The 27,394-nt window shown below is 45.3% G+C and overlaps 1 protein-coding gene across 3 annotated transcripts; it reads left to right on the top strand.

The window, feature by feature from the left end:
- Positions 1-3,903: 3,903 nt before the first annotated feature.
- DMRT2 (doublesex and mab-3 related transcription factor 2) lies at positions 3,904-19,011 on the top strand. Of its 3 annotated transcripts, XM_079926663.1 has the most exons (5): positions 3,904-4,370; positions 5,126-5,701; positions 7,293-7,395; positions 9,017-9,097; positions 18,996-19,011. In XM_079926663.1, the coding sequence occupies exons 2-4, from the start codon at positions 5,168-5,170 to the stop codon at positions 9,070-9,072; spliced, it is 693 nt and encodes a 230-aa protein (XP_079782789.1). In that variant the 5' UTR covers positions 3,904-4,370; positions 5,126-5,167; the 3' UTR covers positions 9,073-9,097; positions 18,996-19,011. The 3 variants fall into 3 exon arrangements, with proteins under 3 accessions (XP_079782789.1, XP_079782787.1, XP_079782788.1); XM_079926661.1 differs by lacking the exons at positions 9,017-9,097; positions 18,996-19,011 and adding an exon at positions 9,487-14,262; XM_079926662.1 differs by lacking the exons at positions 3,904-4,370; positions 5,126-5,701; positions 7,293-7,395; positions 18,996-19,011 and adding an exon at positions 9,487-14,262 and having other exon boundaries at positions 9,063-9,097.
- The last annotated feature ends 8,383 nt before the right edge of the window (positions 19,012-27,394 follow it).

The raw sequence follows: 27,394 nt of genomic DNA, 5'->3' as shown, positions 1-27,394 counted from the left end.
CAGGGGGGTCTACACACATCACCAACAGTAGGGTTAACTTCATTTTGCAGTCGTGGAGTGAGGTGCCGAGGCAGTTTAGGATACTCCTCGCTCTCCCCCAGCCAAGGAGCAGCAGATCTGGCATCTTAACCCCCCGTGAGCCTGCTCCGAAACCCTGACGCTCAGCCTCCAAGCCGGATTGTCTGCGTGGAGCCTGGGCCCAGAAACCCCGCTGCATTCCCGCGGCCCGGCCCTCAGTGATCGGGTGGGAGGTGGCCGGGCCAGGTTGGGAAGCTAGACGCCCTGGAGTCAGATCCCAGCCGGCGTGGCCACGCAGAGGAAGGCGGCGGCCGGACCCGCTGCGATTCGTAGCAAGGAATTGATGGGTGAGCGGGGGGCCAATCTGAAACACGCTTCTCCCCCCCCGTTTTTTTTTTGAGAGTAGAAAAGAACCGCCACACACACATTTAGAAAGAGGAGAGAGGGAGACTCCCCGTCCCCCTTTTCCTGCTTTTTTCCTTCAGGTTCCCTTGCTTGACTCGGTGGGGGAGGCGGGCGCTTAGGACCGCGAGTGTCCGAGCTGCATGAGAAGGTGAAGGGGTGCGGGGTGAGAGAGAATTGGGGGAAGGGGAGAGGGAGGAGAGGGGGTCCCTCAGCGACGGCCAGCTCTGAGAGACGCAACCCCCGAAGCCGCCCCCACCAGGGGGGACTGGCAGAGTCAGTGGCGGCCCGCTGCTTTGTAATTTACAAGCAGGAAGCCCCAATTGCACTTCGTAATTTGGTGTCGGTTTACAAGCCCAGAGGACTTCTGTTTCCTCACCTAACAGGTCCTCAGTCACGGCCTGACCCCTTTTAAGACAGGGACCTGGAGGAAGGAGCTGGATTCTTTGCGCCCTTGCCTTTCAGTCAAGCTTGGGAGGCATGCCGTGGCCCGGCCCTCCTGGGGCTGCATGGGCTACCACAGCGGGCTAAGCAAACGTTTACTGAGCTCTTACGATGTGAAGACTATCCTCATTATTACCATCTTCACAGCCACGACAGGCCAAAGAAGGGCATTCTTCCCATTTTGCAGATGAGGCAACTGAGGTCCAGGGAGTTAATCAACCAAATCAGGTAGTGGGTGGAACAACCAACAACCAGCCTGGAGCCCAGGCTCTCTGACTCCTATTGCCTCTGAATATTTAGTTTACTAATCAGTTTGTGCAGTCATAAACCCCCCTCCCCAGATTATCCAGATAATTTCTTATTTAATATTAGAGTTCCTCAGGCTTCCCAAGACTCGTCCCAATAGAAAAACCTCTCTTTCCCCACCCCACTCCCACACCATTTCACCTCTCAGCAATTGGTGGGATTGTGATTTTCTGGAGAGTTCAGGGCCAGGGAATGGAGTGTAATTCAACTGGATCACGATTACAGCTGCATGCCCGCAAGTACCGCAGATGGGGTGCAAGGAGAATAGGACGAGATGAGGGGGTATCTGGAGATGGGCAGGGAAGCCTGGAGGAAGCAGTGAGGCTGTAGTGTAGATTTTTGATGGGGGGGATGAGTGTGCAGTGGAGGGATTGGTCCTGGGCCCACCCACCTGGAGCCAGGGAGCCCCACCCCTCCAGTAAGTTCCTGGGCACTGCTTTTCCTAAGTCCAGCCGGACACTGTGCAGGGGAAGGCACAACTGGCTCTGACTTCTGAGGGCCTTGCTCTCGCGATAGGCTTCCAGGAGCCGCCCTCCCCCCAACTCCTATCCCCTGTTCTGTCTTCAGCCCGCACAGTTTACTGTACGCAAATCCCACTTGTTTTCTCCTTATGTGGCAACTTTTATCACTCGAACTAGTTCAAGGGCTGGCCGTCTTGTTTATTTTCTGTTTAGGAAACAGCCTCTTTCCCCTCCCGTTCCCTCCTGGTTCCCCTTCCCCTCAATCTAGCTACCCCAAATTTGCTCACCTACTTTTTTGTGCCCCTCCCCCTTCCATCTCCCCTAGGGTAACCACTAGTTTAGCAAACTTACTTTCTTGATTTTGTTTCTTAATATTCAAAATAACTAGTGAAAGGCTAACGATTTCCTGTCCTCCGCCCCTCCGTGCCCCCCCCCCCGCCGTAAAAACAATAAATAAAATAAAAACCCAGCCTGCCAACTGCTTGCACACGCACTGGCAGTGGAGGGGGTTTGCAGTTTTCTTGCGCGTCGCGGGGTAGAAGCATTGAGATGCCTGTTTGCAAAGGTAAAAAAGCTACAGGGGGAGACTCAGAAGGGGAGGTCATGATGCCAAGTACCAAAATCAGAAAAAGGTGCAGGGGAATAAAATAAAAAACACGAACCCATTGTGAGTTTTTCTGGCGTGGAGCGAAGGGGTCGTCAAAGTTTGAGACTTCAGAGCAGAGGCCGACCTAGGACCTGGGTGCTCACCAGTCCATTGCCCTCCCATTTCGTGACCCAGGGCTCCTCTTTCAATTTCTGTTTCATCGTTGGAAAACGGGGGAAAATAACACACTTCTGCTGCGCTCAAGAATTCAAATGCTCTAACATAGGTGAACAAATGCACATTGATGAATATGAGAAACTACGCAAAAGGTAAAACTCACTGGTGTTATTAGGTGGTGCCAAACGGGAGGCACGAACAAGTCTGCTTGATTCTTTGTCCTGTGTTTGAGGGCACACAGCTCCCAAGCCACCCTCCCAGACGCCCAGAGCCACTGAGCATCCAACAGGAGTATACAGAACTGTTTCTCCACTTCCTTCGCTGGGCATCGAAAGCGGCTCTGGGGAGAAGAACCCGCACAAAGGGAAATCCCAGTGCCTGGTAACTAGGGAAGAACTTTCCACATCGCCAAAGGATTTGGAATACCTGTGCCTCCGGCACATCGCGTTAATTTCACAGTAGTAATTCCTAAGCTTCCTCGTTCCCGCCGCTCCGAGCCTGGTTAATTTCTAACTTTCAGTAATTTCCTTCGTTTAACAAATATATAGGGGGCCTACTATGTGCTCAGTGCATTGGCACTCAATTTTCTAATCTGTCTCCGAAACAGATCTTAAGAGGCACTGATTATTTAAAGGTGTAAGTAGAAAAGCGTCTAAGTAACTTTAAATTTAGTTCAAGAAATAAAATGCAGCGTTGAATTAGAAGACTAATTCCCTCTTTCAGGATATTGGAAACATAACTGTTACTAAACATTTATGTAAGAGATTAATGAAGAAGCCCCTTTTCCCCCTTATAAATACATTCATGAATACCAAAAAGTCCTCTTTAAAAAAGAGCTTCGTTTTAAAAAATGCTTAGAGTGAATATATTGTACTTAAATCTCTTAATGGCATGTATTTCCGTTCTCCCTCAAATCAACTCATAGTAATTCATATAGAAAAATATAAGTGACGTAGGTGACTTGGTGACCTGCCTGTCTCACGGGCGTGGTGAAAATTAACGAGGAACCACTTTGCACCTTGAGGATGAATGGCGATAGCCACAAAAGTATCTACAGTTCGTAAGTCCTCTAAGCCGGTGCTGTGGTGCAAGGTAACCATTGATTTATTCTCGCAGGAGAAAGTAGGATGCCGCCGTGCACTGCTCTTATTTCCGCATCTAGCTTTGGGTTAGTGATTGAGTCCCAGATACACCGGTGATGCTGATGACGTAGCTTTTCCGATCTCTGCCTTGTCGTCTGTTACTTTCTCTTGAGGACAACGCGATTCGTAAGAGTGCGTCTCTGCTATTTTTTTAGCCCGCGAGATAAATGGCGACTCCCGCCGGCGCCGTCACACTTCGGTTTAAACCTCGGGACAGCCTTCCCGGCTGCACCGAAGGCCGCGCGGCAGGATTCTGGCGGAGCGCGGCAGGAGGGGCCCGGCGGACGCGAGGAGGCGGGGAGCGCCGGGCCAAAGCGCCTCAGCCAATCATCGTGCACACCGCCTGACAACCGGCCAATCAGCGGGCGCAGAGCTCGGGGGCCCGAGCGGATAATACTAGGAAAGGGAGCGGAGGCTGGCGACTGCTGTGAGGGGCGCTGCGTCGCACGCTGCTGCGTACGCCCGCCTGCCACGGGAGCTTGCGACCTGAACCTGGTCAAGGCGGCCCAACCTTCCCGCCCAGCTAGGGACAGAGGAAGCCAAAAGCAGCCTCAGCGAGGTGAAGCGCCCGGGGCTGCTGAGGACAGATCAGAACTTTGCAGAGTCCGGGATGTGCGGGGCGAGGTCGCTGAGGATTTGACTCACCTTCTCCATGCCCCTTCTCCTCTACTCCTCATCCACTGGGCTCCGGGCCTCCAGCTGTCAACCCCCGATTTCGTGACAGGGTGTGGCAACCCCGATTTCTGTTTGCAAGCACAGCCAGCAGCCCAAGAGCAAGGTCCCAAGGCTGGATATCTTTTGCCTCGGCTGCTTAGCCGGGGCCTCAGAGTCTTGGTGAGTGCTGTGATGTAGCTGGGGTGTCAGAGAGGGCGAAGGGCGTGAATCACCTTTCCTATTTTACTTGTATGTCTTGCTTTAAAGTGCAAACCGTGTCCGATGTACAAGAGAGCCCACGCGGCTTAGCTCTGCGGGGCTGAAACACTGTCCATGCTGGACGGGGGCGTTTGCAGGTCCGTGCCCAGTGTCCCTATGGGGCTCTATTGGCAGCAGAACAATTTTGGCTTTTAGTTGATTAAAACTGCGGTGTGCTGGGGTGGGGGGATTGGGGGAGGATGAGAGAACCTCTCCAAGCCCAAGAGGGGCTCCTTGTAGTGGTGCAGGAGGATGAGAGGCGTGTGGGAGTTGTAGGGTGGTACCTCGCAGGGTCCGAAGGGCCCTTGTGATCAGAAGGAAAACAGTTCTTCCACTGACATTTTTATATTCAGCGTGGCCATACTAGTTGGGTATGGGTAAGCCTGATAAGTGGCCAAGGCCGACCTAGTTGGACACAATACTTCTGTGTGTGGTCAGTGCGTTTACCGAGGGCCTTGTCCCCAAAGCGTGTGTAAAGCCAAAGAGGGCTGTGGTTAAAGGTCAGGCCTAAAGATTCAAGAAATGCACGTGTGGTCTGGATGTGAAAGACATGTAGAGAAGTGGGCTCCTCGAGGGGTCGGAGGCGGGCAGACCAGGAGCTCTGGGCCCAAGGCCCGGGAACGGTGCCTAACGGCGGCGGTCGGTGGGTCTCTGGTTCTTTTCCTGTCTCTCCATAGCGCAGGGGACTCAGCGTAGGCCCGGGCGAAGCGTGCTGCGCCATGGCGGTCCGGCAGCCGGTTCCCGCAGTGGACTGGGAGATCGACGTGGAGAGCCTGGGGTTGGAGGAGGACGGCCGCGAGGCGCCGCCGCCCACGCCGCCCGGGCCCAGCCCGCCGCCGCCGCCCGACAGGGACGGCGAGGATGACGACGACGCGGAGGACGAGGACGACGACGACGCGGAGGACGAGGGCGATGGCGAGGAGGCGGGCGCGTCACCGGGCGTGCCGGGCCGGCCGGAGCAGCAGGATACCCTGGCGCCCAGGCCGCCTCCGGCGCCGCAGGCCTCGTCGGCGCCGGCCGGGCCCCCGGAGCGCGGCGCGAACGCGGGCGGCGGCGGCGGCGCGGAGCCGCGCAAGCTCAGTCGCACGCCCAAGTGCGCGCGCTGCCGCAACCACGGTGTGGTGTCCTGCCTCAAGGGCCACAAGCGCTTCTGCCGCTGGCGTGACTGCCAGTGCGCCAACTGTCTGCTGGTGGTAGAGCGGCAGCGCGTCATGGCCGCCCAGGTGGCGCTCCGGAGGCAGCAGGCCACCGAGGTGCGTACCTGCCGGCCCGGCTCGCCCCGCCGGGCTGTCTGGGGACGCCGTGGGGGTCGGGAGTCGGAGGGGCGCGCTCCGCACACACCCGGGCCCGGGGACTCGAGGCTTCTGGCACTTTCTCAGAAGGATGGTGAAGACACCTCTGCCAACGCTGGCCTGCAGGGTCGGGAGGGAGGAAGCCGTGGCCATCGTTGGGGAACTTGGCAGAGAAGATTTTGTAATAAAAAGCAGGCAGAGAGGCCTTTAAAGTGGTTAGTCCCGTTCGGTACATTATGGGAAAGGTATTTTATTTCGATTTTTTATATTTTAACGTTTACTCTGGTGGTGTTGGGGGGAAGAGGACAGAGGTTGATGCAGTGCACGACGTCCATTGCCGTATTACCCGTGCTGATCGCGAAAAAGAACCACTTAGCACGTAGTTCTCACAGCGCTTCCGCAGTCACGGGCCATTTAGGAGAGAGAGAACGTGTCCTGCCCATTTTACAGAGGAGACCAAAAGTGACGTGGGAATTTAGAAGAAACTTCTGGCCTCGAGAACTACCTAAGAACCAGTTGACGGTTCTCTGTCGCCTCTCACCGCGGGTCTACGGCTGTGAGGAGAGCCTGAATCTTCTTTAAGGGAGAGGTTTTTCTTGAACCTGGCACTGAATGTTTCCTTGTGTCCCTGCACAAGCGCGCTCACAGGAGGGAGGCTGCGCGGGCCTGCTCGCGCTCAGGGCGCGGGAGGAGTTTTGATTTTTACTTTTTGTCCAGAAGGTGCTGGGGAGTGGATCACCGTGCCCGCCGCAGGCAGTGAGTGACCCTCATGGGAAACCTCTCAAGGGCCCCGGAGAGCGCAGCGCGCTGGACGCCTGAGGTGCCCCGACCCTGGGCTGGGGCGCGGCCCCCTCCCGTGTCCCCGCGTGTGTTGCACCGAGGGCTCTGAGATCCCTCGCGCTCCCTGCGACCTGCTGGGCGGGACGCGGGTGTAGAAGGGCCCAGAATTCCATCGACCGGGCGGTGACAGAGCGTGCGCCCGTCTCCTGCGGACTCTGAAGGTTTTGTTCGCCTTCAGGCGTCCCAGTCCCCCAGTGAAGCAATCCGGAGTTTTGGCCAGGCCCGAAAACTTCTGAGTTTTCTCTGTCAACCCCCTGTTCCCGGTCCCATCCGCCCTACTGCGGGGAGAAACCGGCCCCACATCTCTGGCCAGTGTCAGGTCCCTGGGCGTCTTCGGCCCCGAGTCTGGGCTCCGAGGATGCAGCGGCCCGCCGCGGCTCTCTCAGGGCCAGGCTCCTAGCGTCTCATCCACTGTGGATTTCACTTCCTCCCAGGCTGGGCCCCCACTTCTCGCTGCAGGCTGAGTCTGGGCCGACTCTAGCAACGCGGCCCCAGGGAAAGCCGGGGCCCTGCTCACCGGTTGGAGGCTTCGGACAGAGCTTTTAGCTCATTGTCCTGGAATTAAGCGGTGCTGATATTAATTCCTTTAGAATTAATTTCACATGGGATGGGAAAATAAATACATTTAGAATGAGGAGAGTTGCTGATGCCTCTCCCTTGTCTCCCACGTTTTTTTTCAGGGCATTATTGATTATGTTTCTTGTGTTTACAGGACAAGAAGGGGCTTTCCGGGAAACAGAATAATTTCGAGCGCAAAGCCATGTATCAGAGGCAAGTCAGGGCACCCAGTTTGCTGGCCAAAAGCATTTTAGAAGGTAAAGAAAGCAACGCAAAATTATTCTTTAGCCTTTTAAACCATGTTCTGAGTGATTCTCATTATTCAGGCACATGGCATTTCCATTTACATGTGAAGGAGCATTCTGAGGGGGAAATGCTTTTTTATTGGAAACTTTTGGAAGGATATCAGGATGTGAGAAAATGAATCTCACATACCTCCTGAGGTTTTTATCACTGATAATTTTTTCTGCTTCGTAGTTAATGGGTTAACATGGAGTGCATATGAAGTTTGCCCTAGTGTGAGGGAGGTACAGATACACTGCCAAATGATCCCAGAGCAGATGTCCTGAAAGGAAATAAATTTTTAAAAAAGAAATCTTTAGTTGTATTTGGAGCTAAATAGAGTGAGTCAAGTGAAGAGTTTAACAGCTACCCACACCAATAAAGGCCTTTAGTCTGGGCGATCCAGCCTTTAATCCCACTCTTTTTAATTGTATTCTTTTCCTCTCTGGATTATCTACTTAAATTGCAGTTATTCCACACTTCATTTTACCATTTTGACAGTCGAGATCATAGAATCTGGAAGAGGTTTTGAATACACAAGAGAAATGGAGGTTGAATTTGAATAGAGTGAAGTCTTCATGTGTTCACTTTCTCTAAAGCCTGGGAATACATTAATTTTTCTTAAAATATTACTGATTTTTTAAAAGCATCTCTGTTTGGGTATGGAATTTATTTATTGACATAATAAATAACATATTGACTATCACCATTTAGAGAAAAAGAAAGTTTATATTTGCTCTAATCACTGCCATTTTATGTGTCAGGTTGAAAAGCAGATTTTTTTTGGTTTGTTTTGAAGTAGACATTTGTATTCTGTTTTTTCTTATGTGGCTTCTGAATTGAGTTGTTTCTGGACAGGTTTAAAAGTTTGTTCATGTCTTACCCTGTGCTGTATACTTCTGACCTTAGAATGGCTTCTCATGCATTCAAAATGAGTTTGGTTACAAACTGGGTAAACAGATTTATAACCATAGGGACCACACTGATAAATTGAAATTGTGCCAAAGCAACTTGAGAAGTGAGAGGACTAAGTGGAATAGAACATTCAAGTAAATAACTTCCTGGCAAAAACTTACCATAGAAGTGTACACATTAATTTTCAAATTTTATTTTATTTGCAAATGAGTATGATGGGTTTGTCACTATGTACACACAGATATCACAGTGGATCCTTCAAACAAATTTGATAGTGGTGAGTGCTTGGGGATGGTGAAATAAAGTATTTTATGCTGCCAGGAACTCTATTTATGTTATACTAATCTTTGTTTTTGACTTTGTCCCTATTTATAAAATGTATAATGACTTAATCTGGGTTCCAGTGATTGCTTGTTCAACCATTTTGGTATCTGGCCAACGTGATTGGTACTGGTGAAAAATGTTTTAGACCAGTTATTTTCAGTATAGCAGGGGATCCCCCCCACTTTGTTTGTTTGTACTGATGGTCAGAGGTAGGGGTAGGGGCCTGGTTAAATTGTTCACTGCAGAGTCTGTTTAACTAGTTAACAGCTCTTTTCAGTTTTCTGTGCTTTTCTGTTTCCTGAAGTCTTTCCTCTTTTTCTCTTCACTAATCTGCTTTAACTTTCTCTTTTTTCCTAGTTCTCCTTGGATTATTCTACAACTGTAACAATGTGTACATAATGATCCAACTTTAGAAAATAAAAGTGACATCAGCTCTAGGTATAGATATCTTTTTTTAATAATTGAAAAAGATGACATGGATAGTAATAAAGCATTGATTGAAGCGACATGAGCAGCCTTGTCTCTTAATGTGTAGGAGCTTGGGGAGAATATTAAAATTTCAGCCAGTAAAGTATGCCTGTCAAAGTAAACAGACCTATCACAACAAAAACAACAACAATAAAAAGTTGCAGTATGGATATCCTTCCCCGTGAAGGGATCTATTCTAAATTGAACCCATACTTTTGCTTTCTGTATAAAAATACTAGTGATGTGGAACTGTAAATAACTGTCCTGCTGATTTGCAGTGTTTCTGTTACCTTCTGGATTCCCAGATTTTTCCTCATCAGATGTTAATGTCTTTCATGTGCAATGCTTGCTTATTTTAGGCTACCGCCCCATTCCATCAGAGACTTATGTGGGAGGGAGTTTACCTCTACCTCCCCCAGTAAGTGACCGGATGAGGAAAAGGAGGGCCTTTGCTGATAAAGAGTTGGAGAACATTATGCTGGAGAGAGAATATAAAGAGAGGGAGATGTTGGAAGCTTCCCAAGCTGCTGCCCTATTCCTGCCCAATCGCATGGTACATGGTTCTGAGTACAACTCCTACAAAAGTGGCTACAGTCCCACGCCAGTGGAACCACCAAGCAAAGACTTCTGCAATTTTTTGCCCACCTGCCTTGACCTCACCATGCAGTATTCAGGGTCTGGGAATATGGAACTAATTTCTTCCAATGTCAGCGTGGCCACGACCTACAGGCAGTATCCCCTGTCCTCGAGATTTTTAGTTTGGCCCAAGTGTGGCCCCATTAGTGATACCCTCCTCTACCAGCAGTGCCTGCTGAATGCTACCACGTCAGTTCAGGCCCTGAAGCCGGGGGCCAGCTGGGACCTGAAGGGAGTACGACTGCACGATGGACTCGGAACAGATCATGATATAATGCCACCGAAATTGGAAGGCTCTCTGGTGCCGCCTCACACTCCTGAGGGCCAGATCTCAAGAAGTGACCTTCAGGGTCACCAGGCCGTCCCCGAGAGGTCTGCGTTCTCCCCACCCCAACGGAATTTTTTGCCCGTTGTTGACACGGACTCCCTGGCAGCTCAAGGGCGCGTCTTAACCAAGATCAGCAAAGAAAGCACCAGGCACCCTCTGCCACTTAAACATAATCCATTCCACTCATTATTCCAGCAAACGCTTAATGACAAATCAGGTCCCGAGTTGAAAACATCATCTGTCAAAGAGGCCTTTGAAGAGGCCCCTAAGAAACCCAGAGAGTGTTTAGTCAAGGAGAACCAGAAGTACACATTTACAATAGATAGATGTGCAAAAGACCTTTTCGTAGCCAAACAAGTTGGAACAAGACTCTCAGTGAATGAACCGCTGTCATTTTCTGTTGAGTCTATTCTTAAGAGGCCTTCGTCTGCCATCACTCATGTCTCTCAGTGAAAGGCTGCTTAAATGGGAAGCTGGATTTTCTGCAGTCCCAGAGGATTCTTACCAGTCACTAATTTTTTTTCAAAGAAAAAAGTTGAGATGCTTGTATAAAGAAATTTCTAATGTAAATGATGATGATTTTAAAAAATTCTATATATTCTTAATGCATGTACTTTCCCTTACCACATAAATATATTTAAACTTAAAGATGGATCTTGCTGATGTGCAAATTGTGAAGTTTCAGGATTTACACAGCATTTCAAAAAGCAATAAAATTGACACTGTCTTCTAAAAGACCCAGAATTTGCTGAAGTAAACAGTTTCTCTGTCTAGGTGAAAAAGCTAGTGTCCATGAAATGTGTTCTTTATTTTTCTACGATCCTGTGTATTTCCAAGTGCTCTTAATGGTTGCTGGGGGCCATAGGAGAACACTTATAATGCCTTAGTTGTGCATTTTGGAGGACATGTAAATGTAGGTATTCAAGACTGAGGCAAAAATAGCTGTAAGGAGAACATAGGGAAGATTTTTATGTTTATAGAATCTTCATTTCATGTGGTTGGACAAAGTTGAATTGAAGAGCAATCAAGTTTAATATCTCATTTATACGACGACATGGGTTCTTGGAATGAGTCCCAGTTTCCTTCCCTGATGGGGATGTGTACGTGGGGCCTCAGGCTTCCTTTCTAGGTTGAACATTCATTCTGTGATTTTCAGGTTGCTGGGGGCCACAGAGCAGCTTCCCCAGCACATGGTTGAACCCCCTCTCAGTTCTGTGTTACTTTGCTCTTCCCTGGGGTATGGTGACAGCAGGCAGTTAGCAGCAGGCTGAGTCACGACTCTCAGCTGGTCTGGCAGTCTCAGCTTTATGTGTCCCACATTTTCACCAGTGTCAAAGGTTATCAGTGTAACTCTCTTCTGAGATAAAAACATTTACTCTTCAAACTGCTTCAGCAGACAGTTGCCGAAGCCTGCAGATGTTTATCACAGCATAAGGGTGGCTTCTTTTTTAAGTTCATCATTACCCCCTCGTTTTGCTCAACAAAATGTTAACTGTTGTTCTATATGATTGATAAAACAAGAGTAAGACATTTATGAAGGTATGAAATTCCTCCCTGAAGATCTCACCTGTGGACCTCAAATCAAGTTCTGAGATGTTATGGTCATTTCAACACAGGAAATCACGAGCCAGATATCCCACCCACCTCTAATTTTGCCATGGAGTGAGGTTTTGCTTCCAACTCTGCTCTCATTTGGGTAACAAGAACACGAGGTGGGCGTGTGGGGTGTGCCAAGACATTCGGCAGTTTTAAAGAGTTTCTTTCTTCCTCTGGAAAACATTAACAATTATTTTTAAAGTGACTTTTTTTGCTACTGATGAGCTCATGTAAGCCTCAAGGGGTTCCTCTGAATTGTTGCTTAAAATTAGCATCAATTGCAAAAACACCAAGCCAAACCTTAGATTGATTTTCAGTTTGTACTTGTAAAATAATACTTGGTTTTGTTGAGTCAGATTTACTTATTTTTACTATTGCAAAAGCCAGAGCGAATGGAAGTTTGCCAGAGAAAAAGAAAATGAAAGTGGGCAGAGATCCCAATAACTGTTGAAGATTCTCATTAAGTGGAAAAATGTTTTCCAGCCATGAAGCCCTGGTGTCAGAGACTGCAGTTGCCCCTCTGTCCCCAACCCCCAGTCATCTTTGTTTTATCTATACAGTTATTAATTTTTATCTTCTTACTAGGAATTTATTTTTTGTGTTAAGTGTAAACTTGGCATTGAAACTAACTGCTGCAAAGGTATCAGGGGAGAGCACATTAGAGTAAACCCACATTAAAAAATCCCATTGAGAAGGCCTTCTCAATCCAAACATGGATTTTTCTTTTTCTTACTCTATTTTAGTATTTGGAATACATATATTAGTCAAATGTCTTACCCTTTTGTGTTCAATGGACGTTTGGGGATATGTTTCCTGTCTTCTCTGTATATCATTTTAATCTCATTAAGTGAATCCAGTTGGCTGTGGGTATTAAGTGGTTTTTCGCACATTACCAGTGACCAAAATTTTATTGTTCTTGAACATTTATGCTGGTCAGTACTCTCCTTGGCAAATGTATTATACCATGCATTAGTTCTTCTGTAATGATGAGTTCTTCTTGGAATTTCAGACCCACCAAATCTACCATCAGCCCGTCAGGGAGAGCTTTGTGCTTGGCACTTTGCTGCTTCTAATCATTTCACTTGCATAAAAGCTACTATTTGGCTATATACGGCCTTCAGAGAACACTGTCATCTACATATTGAATTATAATTGTGGTTTAAGCATTTTTTATGTTCAAGACAATAAATGGATTTGGCTTTAATCATTTTTAAGAACTTAAGGAATAGTAAAACATGGACCCTTCCCTCAATTTGACTCACAGTACAATAATGCAACTTTTTAATAACCTATTTTCCTTCCATCTCAACTGATCAAGCAGTTCTGAATAGTTTGCAACAGTGCTTCTCAAGCTTTGAGAATGGACAGTGAACCACCTGGGAATCTTGATAAATGCACATTCTGATTCTGTAGGTATGGGATGGGCCTGAGCTTCTGCATTTCTAACGAACTCCTCCCAGGGCATGCCGATGCTGCTGGTCTTCAGACCACACTTTGAGTAGCAAATATTTACAACATTTCTGTTATTTTAATACACATTTAATACACTCTTTCGTGGATTTTGGGTTCTAATGCAATAGAGTTATCATGAATAATTTAATATATATGAATAATTAAAAAAAAACATTTCCCTCCAAACCCATAGAAAGTACACCACCAAGAGTGAACCATAGTGTAAACTCTGGACTTTGGGTGATTATGATGTGACAGTGAAGATTCTTCAGTTATGACAAATGGACCAGTCTAGTGGGAGGGTCCACTAGAGGCTATGCATGTGTCAGGTAGGGGGACATGGGAAATCTCTGTACTCTGTCCCCTCAATTTTGCTGTGAACCTAAAACTATTCTAAAAAAATAAAGTCAGTTAAGAAAGTTCACTTTCTTTCTAAACCTTCAGTGGCAGGAGTAAAAGACCTAGGCAAAGTCATGAAGTAAACAAGTTGCTTCTGTTCTCTCTCTTTTTAAGCCTAGAAGTTCTTCCAATTTGGTATTTTTAATTATGATAAAATACACATAGCATAAAATTCACGATTTTAAATGTACAGTGGTATTTAAGTATGTTCACATTATGTACAGCTGTAACCACCATCCCTCTCCAGAACTCTTTTCATCTTGCAAAACTGAAACTCTGTTACCCATTAAACAGTGACTCCTTGCTCCTCCCAGCCTTGGCAACCACTATCGTACTGTCTGTTTCTATGAATCTGACTACTCTAGGTACCTCATACGAGTGGAATCATACTGTATTTGTCCCTTTGTGACTGGCTTATTTCACTTAGAATATTGCCTATAAGGTTCATTTCATGTTGTAGTATACATCAGAATTTCCTTCTTTTATAAGACAGTAATATTCCATTGTATGCATGTGCCACATCTTGCTTATCCGTTCATCTGTTGATGGACACCTGGGTTGCTTCTACCTTTTGGCTATTGTGAATAATGCTGCTGTGAGCATGTGTGTATAACTATCTCTTTACCCTGTCCTCACTTCCTGATTTCACCTTCTTCCCATCTTCAGGAACTCAGTTTTCTCAAGTGTTACACCCATCCCACATTGCCCCTCCCCCAGCACGTGAACCATCTCCATTCTTCACCAACACTACTCTGCCCAGAGAGGCTCCAATGTCAGTCGTGCACCTTTTAATGTGAGTTTAAGTGAGTGTGTTATCACATCATCTTCATTTAAAAGCTTAATTCTAATTGTGGAATCAAAGACTTGCATTAACTTGTATTAAGAAATTTTCTGGAATGTCTTCTGGGATGTCTCAGCAGTGCCAAAGAGCAAAGAAATGGCTGAAGGTCAAGATGAAGTAAGAAGGAAAGTTCACCATTCCCTGTAGAATAGTAAAGACATCACTTAGTATTGAGTGATGGATTTTCAATTGGGACTAGAATTCTTGCCCTCCTGATTTTACTTATTTTTGGATTAACTTTCTTTTTTCCTATTCTAGGTCTGTAAGCTTAGGCTTATTTCCTTCTGGGGTCCAATTTGTAAGGCTGTTAGTTCTTGAGATGGCTGGATTCTACAGTTTATAAACTTTGATTTGTGGCACTAATATTTAATGATTGTACCAAGCTTTTATCATACTCTACCACCCTTAGTTATGTTGTTTTTTTAGCTTGCTATATCTAAACATGTTTAGAGCAGTTTTCTTTCACTCTCTATCTCTCTATTTTTTGTTTCAATCAGAGCTTTTAAAATGAAACTTGTAGATTCAGGAGTTCCCTGCAGGCAAGCGGAATAGGCTTAGCCTCAGTTCCCCCAGTTTGCTGTGAAACTCAGGCTTGATGACAGTAACCATGAAATCAACAAAGGACCATCATTCTCCAACCCACACACTAAAACAATGAAGAACCCAGTGTGATCCACAAGCCAGAAAGCACCTAAACATTTGCCATTGAATGATGACTTTGCATGAACGATGGGCAAAATCTCAGTGAAAAACAAACACAAAATACCCAGCACTGTCTTCTGAGATAATGCATCTGCAGACTTAGGGCAGGCAGAGAACAGACGATAGAGCTATGTGGTTTTGTGATTGTTTATGAAATTAAGTTCAGTTTAATGAACATCTATTGAGAACTTTCTCTGTGCTAGATACATGCTGGTAAGTGAGCCTATGTTATTTAGGTTCTTTTAAGTAGAAAAAAAGAAGCCAGAGGACTACTCAAGTTATTTACAAAAAAAGATTTTATTTTAAGGTGAGATAAGGAAATAAGGAAGATGGAAATCTCGACACTTAGCAGGTCTCCCAAAGACTGGAATATGGTCTGGGCACTAGAAGGTGGTTCAGCCCAGGTCTAGCAACCTTACTTCCTTGTTGTTCCCTTGGCAACTAGATGCATGACCTAGGAAAAGTACCAGAAACTGGTAGTTGTCTCTGCAATAGCTATTCTCCTCTTCTTTAGTAGCAGAGCCCTGGATTTATTTGGACTGGCGACATGCCCAGCTAAAAGGCTGCATTTCCAGCCTGGTCTGCCTCTAGATGTGGCCATGATGAGGTGGCTGGGCTTCAGGACATCTCTCTAACAGGGACTGAAACAACAAGGATGAGCACATTTGGATTTTTTCTCTTTTGCGTTCTTTCTTCCTGGAATTTGGAAGCATCCTGTAGCATTTTATGACCTTGAGGTTGGCAGCCATGTTCAAAGGAGGTTGGAGCAGAGAAATCAGAAAAGCCTAGATGCCTGTTCACTTCGAGGATCTGCTATAGCAGCCCTGGATTGCTTTCCTCTGTTCGTTCATCTTTTATGGGAGATAATGACTACTTATGCACATGAGCCGTTGTCACTGGCTCTTGGTTACAAACAGCTAAATGTAATTCCTCCTGATAAAGGGGGGCTCCTCTGTTCTGATGAAGCATCTTCTGGTTGTGTCTGCTTTTCCTCTAGTTCCCACTCTTTTTTCTCTGTTTTCCTTCCCATGGGGGCTTCTCTTTACTATTATGTCTACGTGCATCTTTTGGCTTCTTTCTCTACCATCTATTGTTCCGTCCTACTGTAAGTCCTTCCTTCAAACCTAAGAGTGGGATCTGATGAGTTCAGTTAATTCTTGTTGTCTTCTTTCAGCCAGGCCTTATGGGTAAGGTACCTGTACTTGGTCTCTGTGAGGAGTCAAGTGGTATAAGCCATGGTGATCTTCCTTAGGAAACCCCTCACTGCACGCCTGGATGTAGTGGGCTCTGACACTTTGCAAGCATTATTTCATTTAATCCACACAAAGTTTAACTTGTGAAGTAGGTATAATTGTTATCCTCCTTTTACATATAAGAACACAGGCTTAGAGAAGTGAAGCAACTTGCCCAGGATCCTACATTAGGGACATGACTGTGTAGGGAAGAATCCCAGGTCATTGGAATTTCAGAGACTGTACTCCTAACCACTGTCTTACACGACCTCACAGAAATGAAAAGTGGCTCCTTTTCCACTTCCACATCTTGGTGTAGGAGGAAGGATAGAGAGGTGGAAGACCTGAGTTCTGATTCAGTGCTTCCTCTTTCTGTCCTTTTGCTTCTCCGGGTCTCAGATTTTTTTCCATCTGTAAAACAAGAGTTGTTAAAATGGGCCTGAAAGACTTGGCTGTTGAAAGGCAGAGTGAATCCTGGCAGAACCACATGCTTTGCACGTGGCAGGAAGACTCAACAGAACCACTGAGCTCTGGTGGCTCTGGCCGATCTGTTAAGCCCGAGCTCTATCTGTAGCATTAATCCTCTGGAAAGAGACTCTTTAAAATCCACTTTATGTGGAATAAAGCTAAATTGTCCAGGGGGACATCTGAGGCATGAAGCAGAGGATGTGTTTAAGCTTTTACCCTGATGCCGAAAAGCCTCCAACAGGAAGCAGACATGGCTCATAGTCACTAAGTCAGCTCTAGTCTGCCTTTTATATGGCATTTCCCTTCCTTTCCCCACTCGCTTAAATGACCAATATTCTTAATATGAACCTGTTCCCTTCGATTACTTCCAGGAGGCAGCATGGCAAACTGGAATGCATACAGGCTTGGAGTCAGGTTAAAGCTGGGTTTAAAATTTAGGTCTTCCTTGGCAAGTCATCTCACTTCTCTGAGCTTCCTTTCTTTCTTCTGTGCAATGGAGACAATAACAGCACAGAGAACTGTTAAGAGGATTAAGTAGTATAATGTATATAAAGGGCCTGATCCATAATCAAGTTGCTCTCCCCACCTTTGACCCATGATAGTCCCTAGAAGGTATTTCCCTTCACCAAGAGCCTGTAACTTCACACAGCCTACAAGGAGAACTGCATGGTTTTAAAGACTAATTATTAACATGGAAAAATGTAGCCTCAAGATTCTACAGAACTGCAGACTGTGTCATTTAATTTTATAACATTATAGTAAACATAAAATTATTATAAAAGCAAACACATGCAGGTGGAAATACACTATAATAAAAACTAGCCATTTTTGTACCCACTCTTAATATGGACCTCTTTTCTAGATTTTAACTTATTAAAAAAATAGGTGAAGAATGCACGTGGTACAAGACTGTGAAGGGTATACAAGTGCAAAGTAAGCTCCTATATCCCTTCTGCGGAGTCAACTACTATTGCTAATTCATCACATATTTTTCCAGAGATAGTCTATGAATACGATGCCTGAATGGGAGATTACACGTGCATAGTTCTTCACCTTGCCTTTTCACTTAGTACTGTTGCATGCCAATTCATATTGAGCTGCCGTAATGTTGACTTAATGTGGACTCTATGTCTTGGACGAGGTTCTTAGAGATGCCCTAATACAGTCAGCTCTCTGTATCCATGGATTTTGCATTCACAGATTCAACCAGTGATCTGCCGTTTGGTTGAATTCGGAACCCGTGGATACGAGGGCCAACTGTACTCATTGTACTGCACCATTTTATATAAAGGACTTGAGCTCCACGGATTTTGGTATCTGCCGGGGTTCCTGGAACCAATCTCTCCATCCTGCCCCTTGGATACAGAGTGAGGACTGTATAAGATTTCACTGTGCAGATGCGGACACCGTGGCTTACAAGAGTGTGAATTGTTCAAGGTTGCAGATCCCTTGATTTTCATTCCAGTGAGCTTTCCTTGTCACCAGGCTGTGTGTGAGCGTAGGTGTATGCACACACATGTGTGAGCATATTGGCCAGTGAGTTAGCTGGTATCTACTACTTACGGTGTGCTAACTTTCATTTAAAAGTCATAATAAGAGTTATAGATACAAAACGGAGAGTGAGGCTTGAGTAGTTAAAGAATCTGCCCAAGTTTCTGGTTCTCTCAGGCTCTAAAATCCATACCCTTAGGCACTGTTCCTGACTCTCTCTCTCCCTCTTGGAAGTGACAGGATCGGGAAAGTAGGGACAAAGGATGCAAAGTGGTGTCAAGTGGTTAGACATTGATTAAACATAAAGTACTTCCAATAAAACAAATGACTTTGTTGAATCTTGAGGGAAAAGCACATTGTGTTGTATTGGCAGAGGCGAGGGTGGCTGGTCTTCAGGAAATATGGGTCAAAGCTGCAGGTGTGGTGAGGACATTTTAGCTTCATGTTGCCGGCCCTGTCATGTAGGTGTTCTCAAAATGACACTGCTAACTGACTTCGCGTCCGTAAGAACCAAACCTGTCAGCCAACCTGGCCAGCATCCCACTTCCTTTTTTTTAAACTGTGGAATGTGCCACCCAGTTTCAATTGTGGCTTCTCAGCTTGTTGTGAAACCTTCCCCCTTCCCTCTGGAAAGTGCTCCCTTGTCAGACTTGCAGGAGAAAGTCATCTGAGCTGTCCTCACTCACAGTGAAAACATCACTGTATTTCTCATCTATGTTATAGGTTCTGACTCCTGCAGGGGCTGCTTGCAAGACTGAATGCACAGTGGATCCTAAGGCTGTGTCCATGACAGAGTAGATTATGAACAGTAGATGACGTAGTAATGTGGCCACGGCCACGGCGGCCGGCTCCCTCTGGCTGGGATCTCCCTTTTTCTGACAAGTTGAAAAGCCCTCCCTGCTCACAGGTAGTGTCATGAATATTTCCTCCCTATTTTGCAGTGAATATGTGTGCCTATGTGAGTGTGTGTGTATAATCTTTGTTTCCTTTCCTCTCTCGTTCCCTCATCATGTAACATAAGATGTATTAATTTTATTTTGTTTTCATTTTTTTATTTTTAAAACTTTTTTTCTTCAGTGGTTTGAGAGGTGACAATTTAAAAAAAATTAATTTATTTATTTTTGGCTGCGTTGGGTCTTCGTTGCTGCGCTCGGGCTTTCTCTAGTTGTGGCGAGATGGGGCTACTCTTAGTTGTGGTGCACGGGCTTATCATTACGATGGCTTCTTTTGTTGTGGAGCACAGGTTCTAGGCGCAAGGGCTTCAGTAGTTGTGGCACATTGGCTCTAGAGTGCAGGCTCAGTAGTTATGGCTCATGGGCTTAGTTGCTCTGAGGCATGTGAGATCTTCCTGGACCAGGGATTGAACCCGTGTCCCCTGCATTGGCAGGCAGATTCTTAACCACTGTGCCACTAGGGAAGTCCTAGATGTATTAATTTTATATCACAGTATTTAAGTTTTGTTCAATTTACATCATAGTCTATAAGTTATGGGATATCAAGAAGAGTAAACATGACTCGAGGACTTTACCTCCTGTTCTGAGGAAGGGGTTAGTGTGATTTCAGCATACACAAGGTAGTGATATCACGTTAGGCAGAATTATGACCTTATTACTGTTTTATTTAAAGATTATGTATGGTTTAAGAAGATGCATGTGGATGTCAGATTGACAGGGGGTTAATCTTATGTGTCAACTTGCTCAGGCCACAGGGTGCCCAGTTTAAACATGATTTCTGGGTGTGTCTGAGAGGGTGTTTCCCAATGAGATCAGCATTTGAATTGGTGGACTCTGTAAAGTAGATTGTCCTCCCCAGTGTGGGTGGGCATCATCCAGTCCACTGAGGGCCTGAATAGAACAAAAGGCAGAGGAAGGAGAAATGTGCCCCTTTTTCCTGCCTCACTGTGTGACCTGAGACATCTTATCTCATCTTCTGCCTTTGGACTGAGATTTACACTTGGCTCCCCTGGTTCTCAGGCCTTTGGACTCAGACTCATTTACACCACTGGCTATCCTGGGTCTTCAGCTGGCAGCTGGCAGCTGGCAGCTGGCAGATGGCAGGACTTCTCAACCTCCATAATCTCATGAACCAATTCCTCATCACTCACAACTCTTGCTGCATTCCCACTGAAAAATCATTGGGTTGGAGTTTATACATTTAACTTCAGAGCTCTGCTTCCCTTTTGGTTCATTTGCTACCAGATCGTAGTGATTAGTTATGGTCTCATGGATCAGATAGCTCCTGAGAAAGCATGGATTAACATACTTTTCCATCCATCTGAGGGAACATTTTTCATAAACCTCTCGTTGGGATGTACGCAGTTTCTATATAATTTTGTGTAAGCTACAAATATTCTATGCCTTTTTGTTCCTGTCCATAAAGTGGAAATACTTATATACACGTTACTGGGATGTCACGCAGATTTAAATTAGGTCCTATATTGTGTGCACTCAATAAATATAAGTTAACTTTGAATAGTTGTTATTTTCCATGTTTGTAGTTTTCCAAAAATGGATTTCCCTGGTAGCTATATTCTATGTTCTAACCTGCCTTTTTTATTTGTGGAAAATCCTTTTAGCTTGCAACCCACCTTTGTGATCAAGGAAGATTTTTATAATGTGGATGTCCATAGCCAGTAGGCTCACAGCTCACTCCCAAACACACTGCTGACCTTTAAACAAGCCATATTTTCCTAGACTATACTATTTTGAAACACTTAACCAGAACCCAACACTCTTTCTGAGAAAATATAGGAAGCAAAATTTTCATAATTCATCACTAGAAAACCTTGGATATTTAGAAGCAAAGAATAACTCAATTTTTTTCAGTACCTAACTTTCTGCTAATGAATTAATGATTGAAAATGGATTACACTCAAGGTGAAGCCTACTGAGGAAGAGAATGCCAGGTATTAGGTGTTGCCAAATCAGGACAGGATAGAAATGTTCCTCTTTCCAGACTCCTACTGTAATCCTTAGGTCTTTTATACACAGGAGACCTAAACACTAAATAATACAGAATAAAGGACACTGAAATGAAGGTAGGGGCAGGGGTATGAGGAAGGCATATTCATGATTCATTCATGCTTGTTCTCAAAATTCAGTCTATCTTGAATAACTTTGACTATGTATTCTTCAGATTTAGGGCAACTTTACTCACTACCATGGTATAGATTGGATTTCAGGTTTGCAGAAATACCACTGCCCTCCATAAACTGATATGTGCCTGGGAGAAGAATATCCACTCACCAACTCCTGCTTATAGGATTGTGTATTGGGTGATGTGTTAGAATACTTTGTGTTGCAAGTGACAGAAATCTAAACCTTAAGCATTTAGTTTAAGCAGGAATGGAGACTTTTTGGAATACAAGGGTTTCTTATATAATTGAAGAAGGATTTATAAATAAAATCTCAGAAAAAGCAAGGAAGCATTCAGGCTTTAGGAACAACTGGAACTGGGACATTTATCTCTGTGCAGGATTCTCTCATGTCCGTCATCTGTCATGGCTTCTTCTTGCTGCATTTCTCCTCCATTCTCTCTCTTTGCAGACCAGGTCCCTCCCAAGCATCGTATTTGATAGCTCTGACCCCTGAGAATACTGATTCCTGCCTTTGTTCCAGTTAAAAGTCCTGGGAAAAACTCTGATTGGTCAGGCTTGGGTAAAGTACCATCCTTGGACCAATCAACCCTAGCCAGGAAGATGAAGACATAGGCCTAGGCACTGCTACCAGAGACCAGAAAAGAGACTCCTGAGTCAAGTAGACCCTCATTTGGTACCCACCACAGTTTGCTAGTCCTAGGTCTCTTTAGGTGCCCAGGCATCTCTGCATTTCCTGAAGAAACCCTGTACACCTGATACGCTCCTGTGCTGATATCCAGGTACAGAAATCTGGAGGAACTCTGGGTGAGGTACCTGGAGACCACATAAAAATCTCTGGCCCAGGGGAAAAGATCCTCTTGGCCGTAGGATAAAAGTGTAGAGAAATGTCTTGCACCACATCCTAAAGGAACACGCATCTCTTAGAGCCAGGGGTGGACATGAGCACTTTAACATTTTCTTTTCCCCATGAAAAGACATGTCAAACCACTAACTCATTCACTTACCTTACTACCTTTGAAAAGACTCATCCTACCTCCCCATCTTTGAGATACTCAATAGAGATCCTCACTGGTTTTGATATCACAAATAATTTGTTCTTTTGGATGAAAGTGTTTGCTGAGGCAGCAGATTCCCCTGATTGATTCTTTATTTGTGCATTAAAAATATAATAGGTCTTCAGTTTTAATCCTGGACCAGAAAGAACATAAAACATGTTTGATCTCCAGTTCATGATGGAGCTCCTCAGGTCTTGGATAGATTATTTCTGAATAGGTCCCCTTTGCCCAGAATTCCAGCGAGTACTCCAGGGTCAAAGATAAACTGTGTATCCAGAGATGAAAGGACAGTTGTTTCCCTACAAAGCCTCATAAATCAGTTTTGATATTGTTCCTGTTTGATTTGATTTGATTTTTTTCTGGCACAACATTAGGGCTGTTTGATGCATTTAACTGAAAATATGCGTATAGGGCCCTGGGTTTTCTTTTGTGATGAAAAGTGTTACCTCAAAAAACGAGCTGATAAATTGCAAGGCAAAGTGAAGTGAACATCCACCCAGCATCGGGCTCTGAGAGTCCAACATCTGATTGTACTTAGTGGGGAGGAAACTTGAAAAAAAAAAATCAACCCAACTTTCATTTCTTGCTTCTTTTATCCTTAAGCTCAGCAATAAACTAGCACTCTTTGGTTAAAAAGTCAAGGGAGCAGATGTATAATACTGGTGCTCCAGCAAGTATATTTCAAACGGAGCACGTAAAGTATGCGAACGCCTCTCAACACTCAGTGGGGAGAGCCTCAAGGAGCATGCGCCATGCTGCTGTCAATCATTTGGGCACATCCGGGAAATAGAGGCTTCTGTAGGTGGCTGGAGCTTGGTACAAACGGATCCTCCTGAGGAGGCTGGCTGTTCATGTCACAGAGAAGTAAGCGGTTGAACTGCACAGAACTGAAACACCAGGATTTGACAGCTGATAGGTCACAGGCAGGGCCTGGAAACGCTGCTGTTGAAAACTAGGGACAAACATCAGAGGCAGTTTTAAAAGGCAGTGACAGTGCAAGGTCTCCAGTTCTGTCCCAGATGACCTGGGTTGTGTTACACCCAGCCCTTGCTAGTTATATGATCTTAGGGAAGGTACTTAGTTTTCTGCTCCGAAAACTGGGCTTATATGTGTCTACTTTGGAGGACTTTTGGGAGATGAATGACAGTAGTGTGTGTAAAGTGCTTTTCTAATGCTCCAGTGTAGGCTGTCCTTTTTTTTTTTTTTAAATTAGAATTCATTACATATAAGAAAGGTGGTAAAGTATCTATTAAAGTTTCATTCAACTTTTTAAATTCAAAAGCTGGAAAGGAGCTTTGACACGATCTGGTCCGACTTCCTCATTTTGAGAGGGACAGTAGTTTTTCTCAGGAAATCATGGGCAGAAAAGGCTGGGAAAGGCACATGTTTCAGCCCTAGCACGGTTGTTCTAGCCCTGCTAAACCACGCTACTGCCAGACTCTAAGTGTCACCAGGGCAGGGCCCCCAGAGAGTATTCAACACCTGCTGTGGTGCCTGGCACTCAGTGAAGGTCTGTTCACTTGGCACATGAAACTCAGGGAGGCTAGGCTTGTCATCAGAAGAGATCTTTTTTGCTTTGTGTTTCAGCTTCTAGGTCTTTCTGAAGAGTCAGCGAGCAAAATATTGTGAACTGCTTAATGCAAAACGCAACTTACTAAACAGCGTAATATATGAACTGAACAAAAAAATGGGATATTTGAAGGAAAACTGCTAATCGATGTATGACAATACAGTTCAAACCGTAATGCATGCTTAGGCCGTCAGGAAATACTTTTTTAGATGCCTGCTTTACACCTTGGATTATGATGTGTTAAAATAAATTGAGGGGCTTCCCTGGTGGTGCAGTGGTTGGGAGTCCGCCTGCCGATGCAGTGGGCACGGGTTCGTGCCCTGGTCCGGGAGGATACCGCGAGCCACGGAGCGGCTGGGCCCGTGAGCCATGGCAGCTGAGCCTGCGCGTCCGGAGCCTGTGCTCCGTGGTGGGAGAGGCCACAGCAGTGAGAGGCCCGCGTAACGCAAAAAATAAATAAATAAATAAATTGAGAACAGTGGTTAAAGGATTGCGGTCACCAAACATCCCACAGAATATGTTCAAACAAACAAACAAATGAAAAAACTGTTCTCTCGATATTCCCAAAATACCTTTAAGAGCTAGTAGTGGTTCACCTCCCTTTTCTGAGAATTAGGATCAAATAAAGACGCCTGTCCATCTTCTCAAAAACACCCTTTTGTAGGCTCAGGCCAAGATTCTTGGCCTGGTTTTATGCACAGCCATGCTAGCATTGCTCAGTTTGCAAATGGAGTCCACAGAGAACCTCTTGACTATTACTGGCCATGTGCCATCCACTACTCTTGCCTATTCCTGCCATGTAAGGAAGGATGGCCAGATGAAGGGCACAGTTAGATTCTGAAGGTCTGGCACATGATGGGAGGGACAGTTGGGCTTCAGTGTTCTAAAATGGAGGAGCCTCTGTTAAGTCTATTCTTCTTTGTTTGGAAGCAGAGCCAGACAGGAGTAGGTGGCTTCCCAGACAGTCTAATAACTTGGTACCTTGATAGTCTGTAAATATGCATCCCATTTTATTTAGGCTGCATGGGGGAAGCATGGCTGGCACTCTGCTTGTCCTCTCTTTTCCCAAACAATTCAACTCCAGCCCCAAACATGCTTATCCCATGTGTGAATCAAAAGCCTTGCATTCTGGAAGAGATTGGTTCAAAATGGCGGAGTAGAAGGACGTGTGCTCACTCCCTCTTGTGAGAGCACCAGAATCACAACTAACTGCTCAACAGTCATTGACAGGAAGACACTGGAACTCACCAAAAAAGATACCCCACATCCAAAGACAAAGGAGAAGCCACAATGAGACGGTAGGAGGGGCACAATCACAATAAAATCAAATCCCATAACTGCTGGGTGGGTGATTCACAAACTGGAGAACACTTATACCACAGAAGTCCACTCACTGGAGTGGAGGTTCTGAGCCCCATGTCAGGCTTCCCAACCTGGGGGTCCAGCAACGGGAGGAGAAATTCCTAGAGAATCAGACTTTGAAGGCGAGCGGGATTTGATTGCAAGACTTCAACAGGACTGGGGGAAACAGAGACTCTACTCTTGGAGGGCACACACAAAATAGTGTGTGCATCGGGACCCAGGGGAAGGAGCAGTGACCCCAGGGGAGACTGAACCAGACCTACCTGCTAGTGTTGGAGACTCTCCTGCAGAGGCGGGGGGTGGCTGTGTCTCACTGTGAGGACAAGGACACTGGCAGCAGAAGTTCTGGGAAGTACTCTTTGGTGTGAGCCCTCCCAGAGTCTGCCATTAGCCCCACCAAAGAGCAAGGTAGGCTCCAGTGTTGGGTTGCCTCAGGCCAAACAGCCAACAGGGAGGGAACCCAGCCCCACCCATCAGCAGGCAAGCAGATTAAAGTTTTACTGAGCTCTGCCCACCAGAGCAACACCCAGCTTTACCCACCACGGGTCCCTTCCATCAGGAAACTAGCACAAGTCTCTTAGCCTCATCCACCAGAGGGCAGACAGCAGAAGCAAGAACTATAATCCTGCAGCCTGTGGAACAAAAACCACATTCACAGAAAGATAGACAAGATGAAAAGGCAGAGGGCTATGTACCAGATGAAGGAACAAGATAAAACCCCAGAAAAACAACTAAATGAAGGGGAAATAGGCAACCTTCTAGAAAAAGAATTCAGAATAATGATAGTGAAGATGATACAGGACTTCAGAAAAAGAATGGAGGCAAAGATCGAGAAGATGCAAGAAATGTTTAACAAAGACCTAGAAGAATTAAAGAACAAACAAACAGAGATGAACAATACAATAACTGAAATGAAAAATACACTAGAAGGAATCAATAGCAGAATAACTGAAGCAGAAGAACGGATAAGTGACCTGGAAGACAGAATGGTGGAATTCACTGCCATGGAACAGAATAAAGAAAAAAGAATGAAAAGAAATGAAGACAACATAAGAGACTTCTAGGACAACATTAAACACAACAACATTTGCATTTTAGGGGTCCCAGAAGGAGAAGAGAGAGAGGGAGGACCCGAGAAAATATTTGAAGAGATTATAGTTGAAAACTTCCCTAACGTGGGAAAGGAAATAGCCACCCAAGTCCAGGAAGCGCAGAGAGTCCTAGGCAGGATAAACCCAAGGAGAAACATGCCAAGACAGATAGTAATAAAACTGACAAAAATTAAAGACAAAGAAAAATTATTGAAAGCAGCAAGGGAAAAATGACAAATAACATACAAGGGAACTCCCATAAGGTTAACAGCTGATTTCTCAGCAGAAACTCTACAAGCCAGAAGGGAGTGGCATGATAAAGTGATGAAAGGGAAGAACCTACAACCAAGATTACTCTACCTGGCAAGGATCTCATTCAGATTCAATGGAGAAATCAAAAGCTTTATGTACAAGCAAAAGCTAGGAGAATTCAGCACCACGAAACCAGCTCTACAACAAATGCTAAAGGAACTTCTCTAAGTGGGAAACACAAGAGAAGAAAAGGACCTACAAAAACAAACCCAAAACAATTAAGAAAGTGGTAATAGGAACATACATATCAATAATTATCTTAAATGTGAATGGATTAAATGCTCCAACCAAAAGACACAGGCTGCCTGAATGGATACAAAAACAAGATCCATATATATGCTGTCTACAAGCGACCCACTTCAGACCTAGGGACACATACAGACTGAAAGTGAGGAGATGGAAAAAGATATTCCATACAAATGGAAATCAATAGAAAGCTGGAGTAGCAATACTCATATCAGATAAAATAGACTTTAAAATAAAGAATGTTACAAGAGATAAGGAAGGATCCTACATAATGATCAAGGGATCAATCCAAGAAGAAGATATAACAATTATAAATATATATGCAGCCAATATAGGAGGACCTCAATACATAAGGCAACTGCTAACAGCTCTAAAAGAGGAAATCGACA

This window comes from Stenella coeruleoalba (assembly GCF_951394435.1).
Source record: "Stenella coeruleoalba genome assembly, chromosome: 7".
In the NCBI taxonomy this organism is placed as follows: Eukaryota; Metazoa; Chordata; class Mammalia; order Artiodactyla; family Delphinidae; genus Stenella; species Stenella coeruleoalba.
This window is presented reverse-complemented; position numbering and strand designations above follow the sequence as displayed.

Bases quoted from the DNA above. Each gene is read 5' to 3' on its own strand.
- DMRT2 (XM_079926661.1), top strand. From the start codon at position 5,168: ATGGCGGTCCGGCAGCCGGTTCCCGCAGTGGACTGGGAGATCGACGTG. The intron at 5,702-7,292 runs GTGCGTACCTGC...TTGTGTTTACAG, and splicing joins GGAGGCAGCAGGCCACCGAG to GACAAGAAGGGGCTTTCCGG. The intron at 7,396-9,486 runs GTAAAGAAAGCA...TGCTTATTTTAG, and splicing joins GGCCAAAAGCATTTTAGAAG to GCTACCGCCCCATTCCATCA.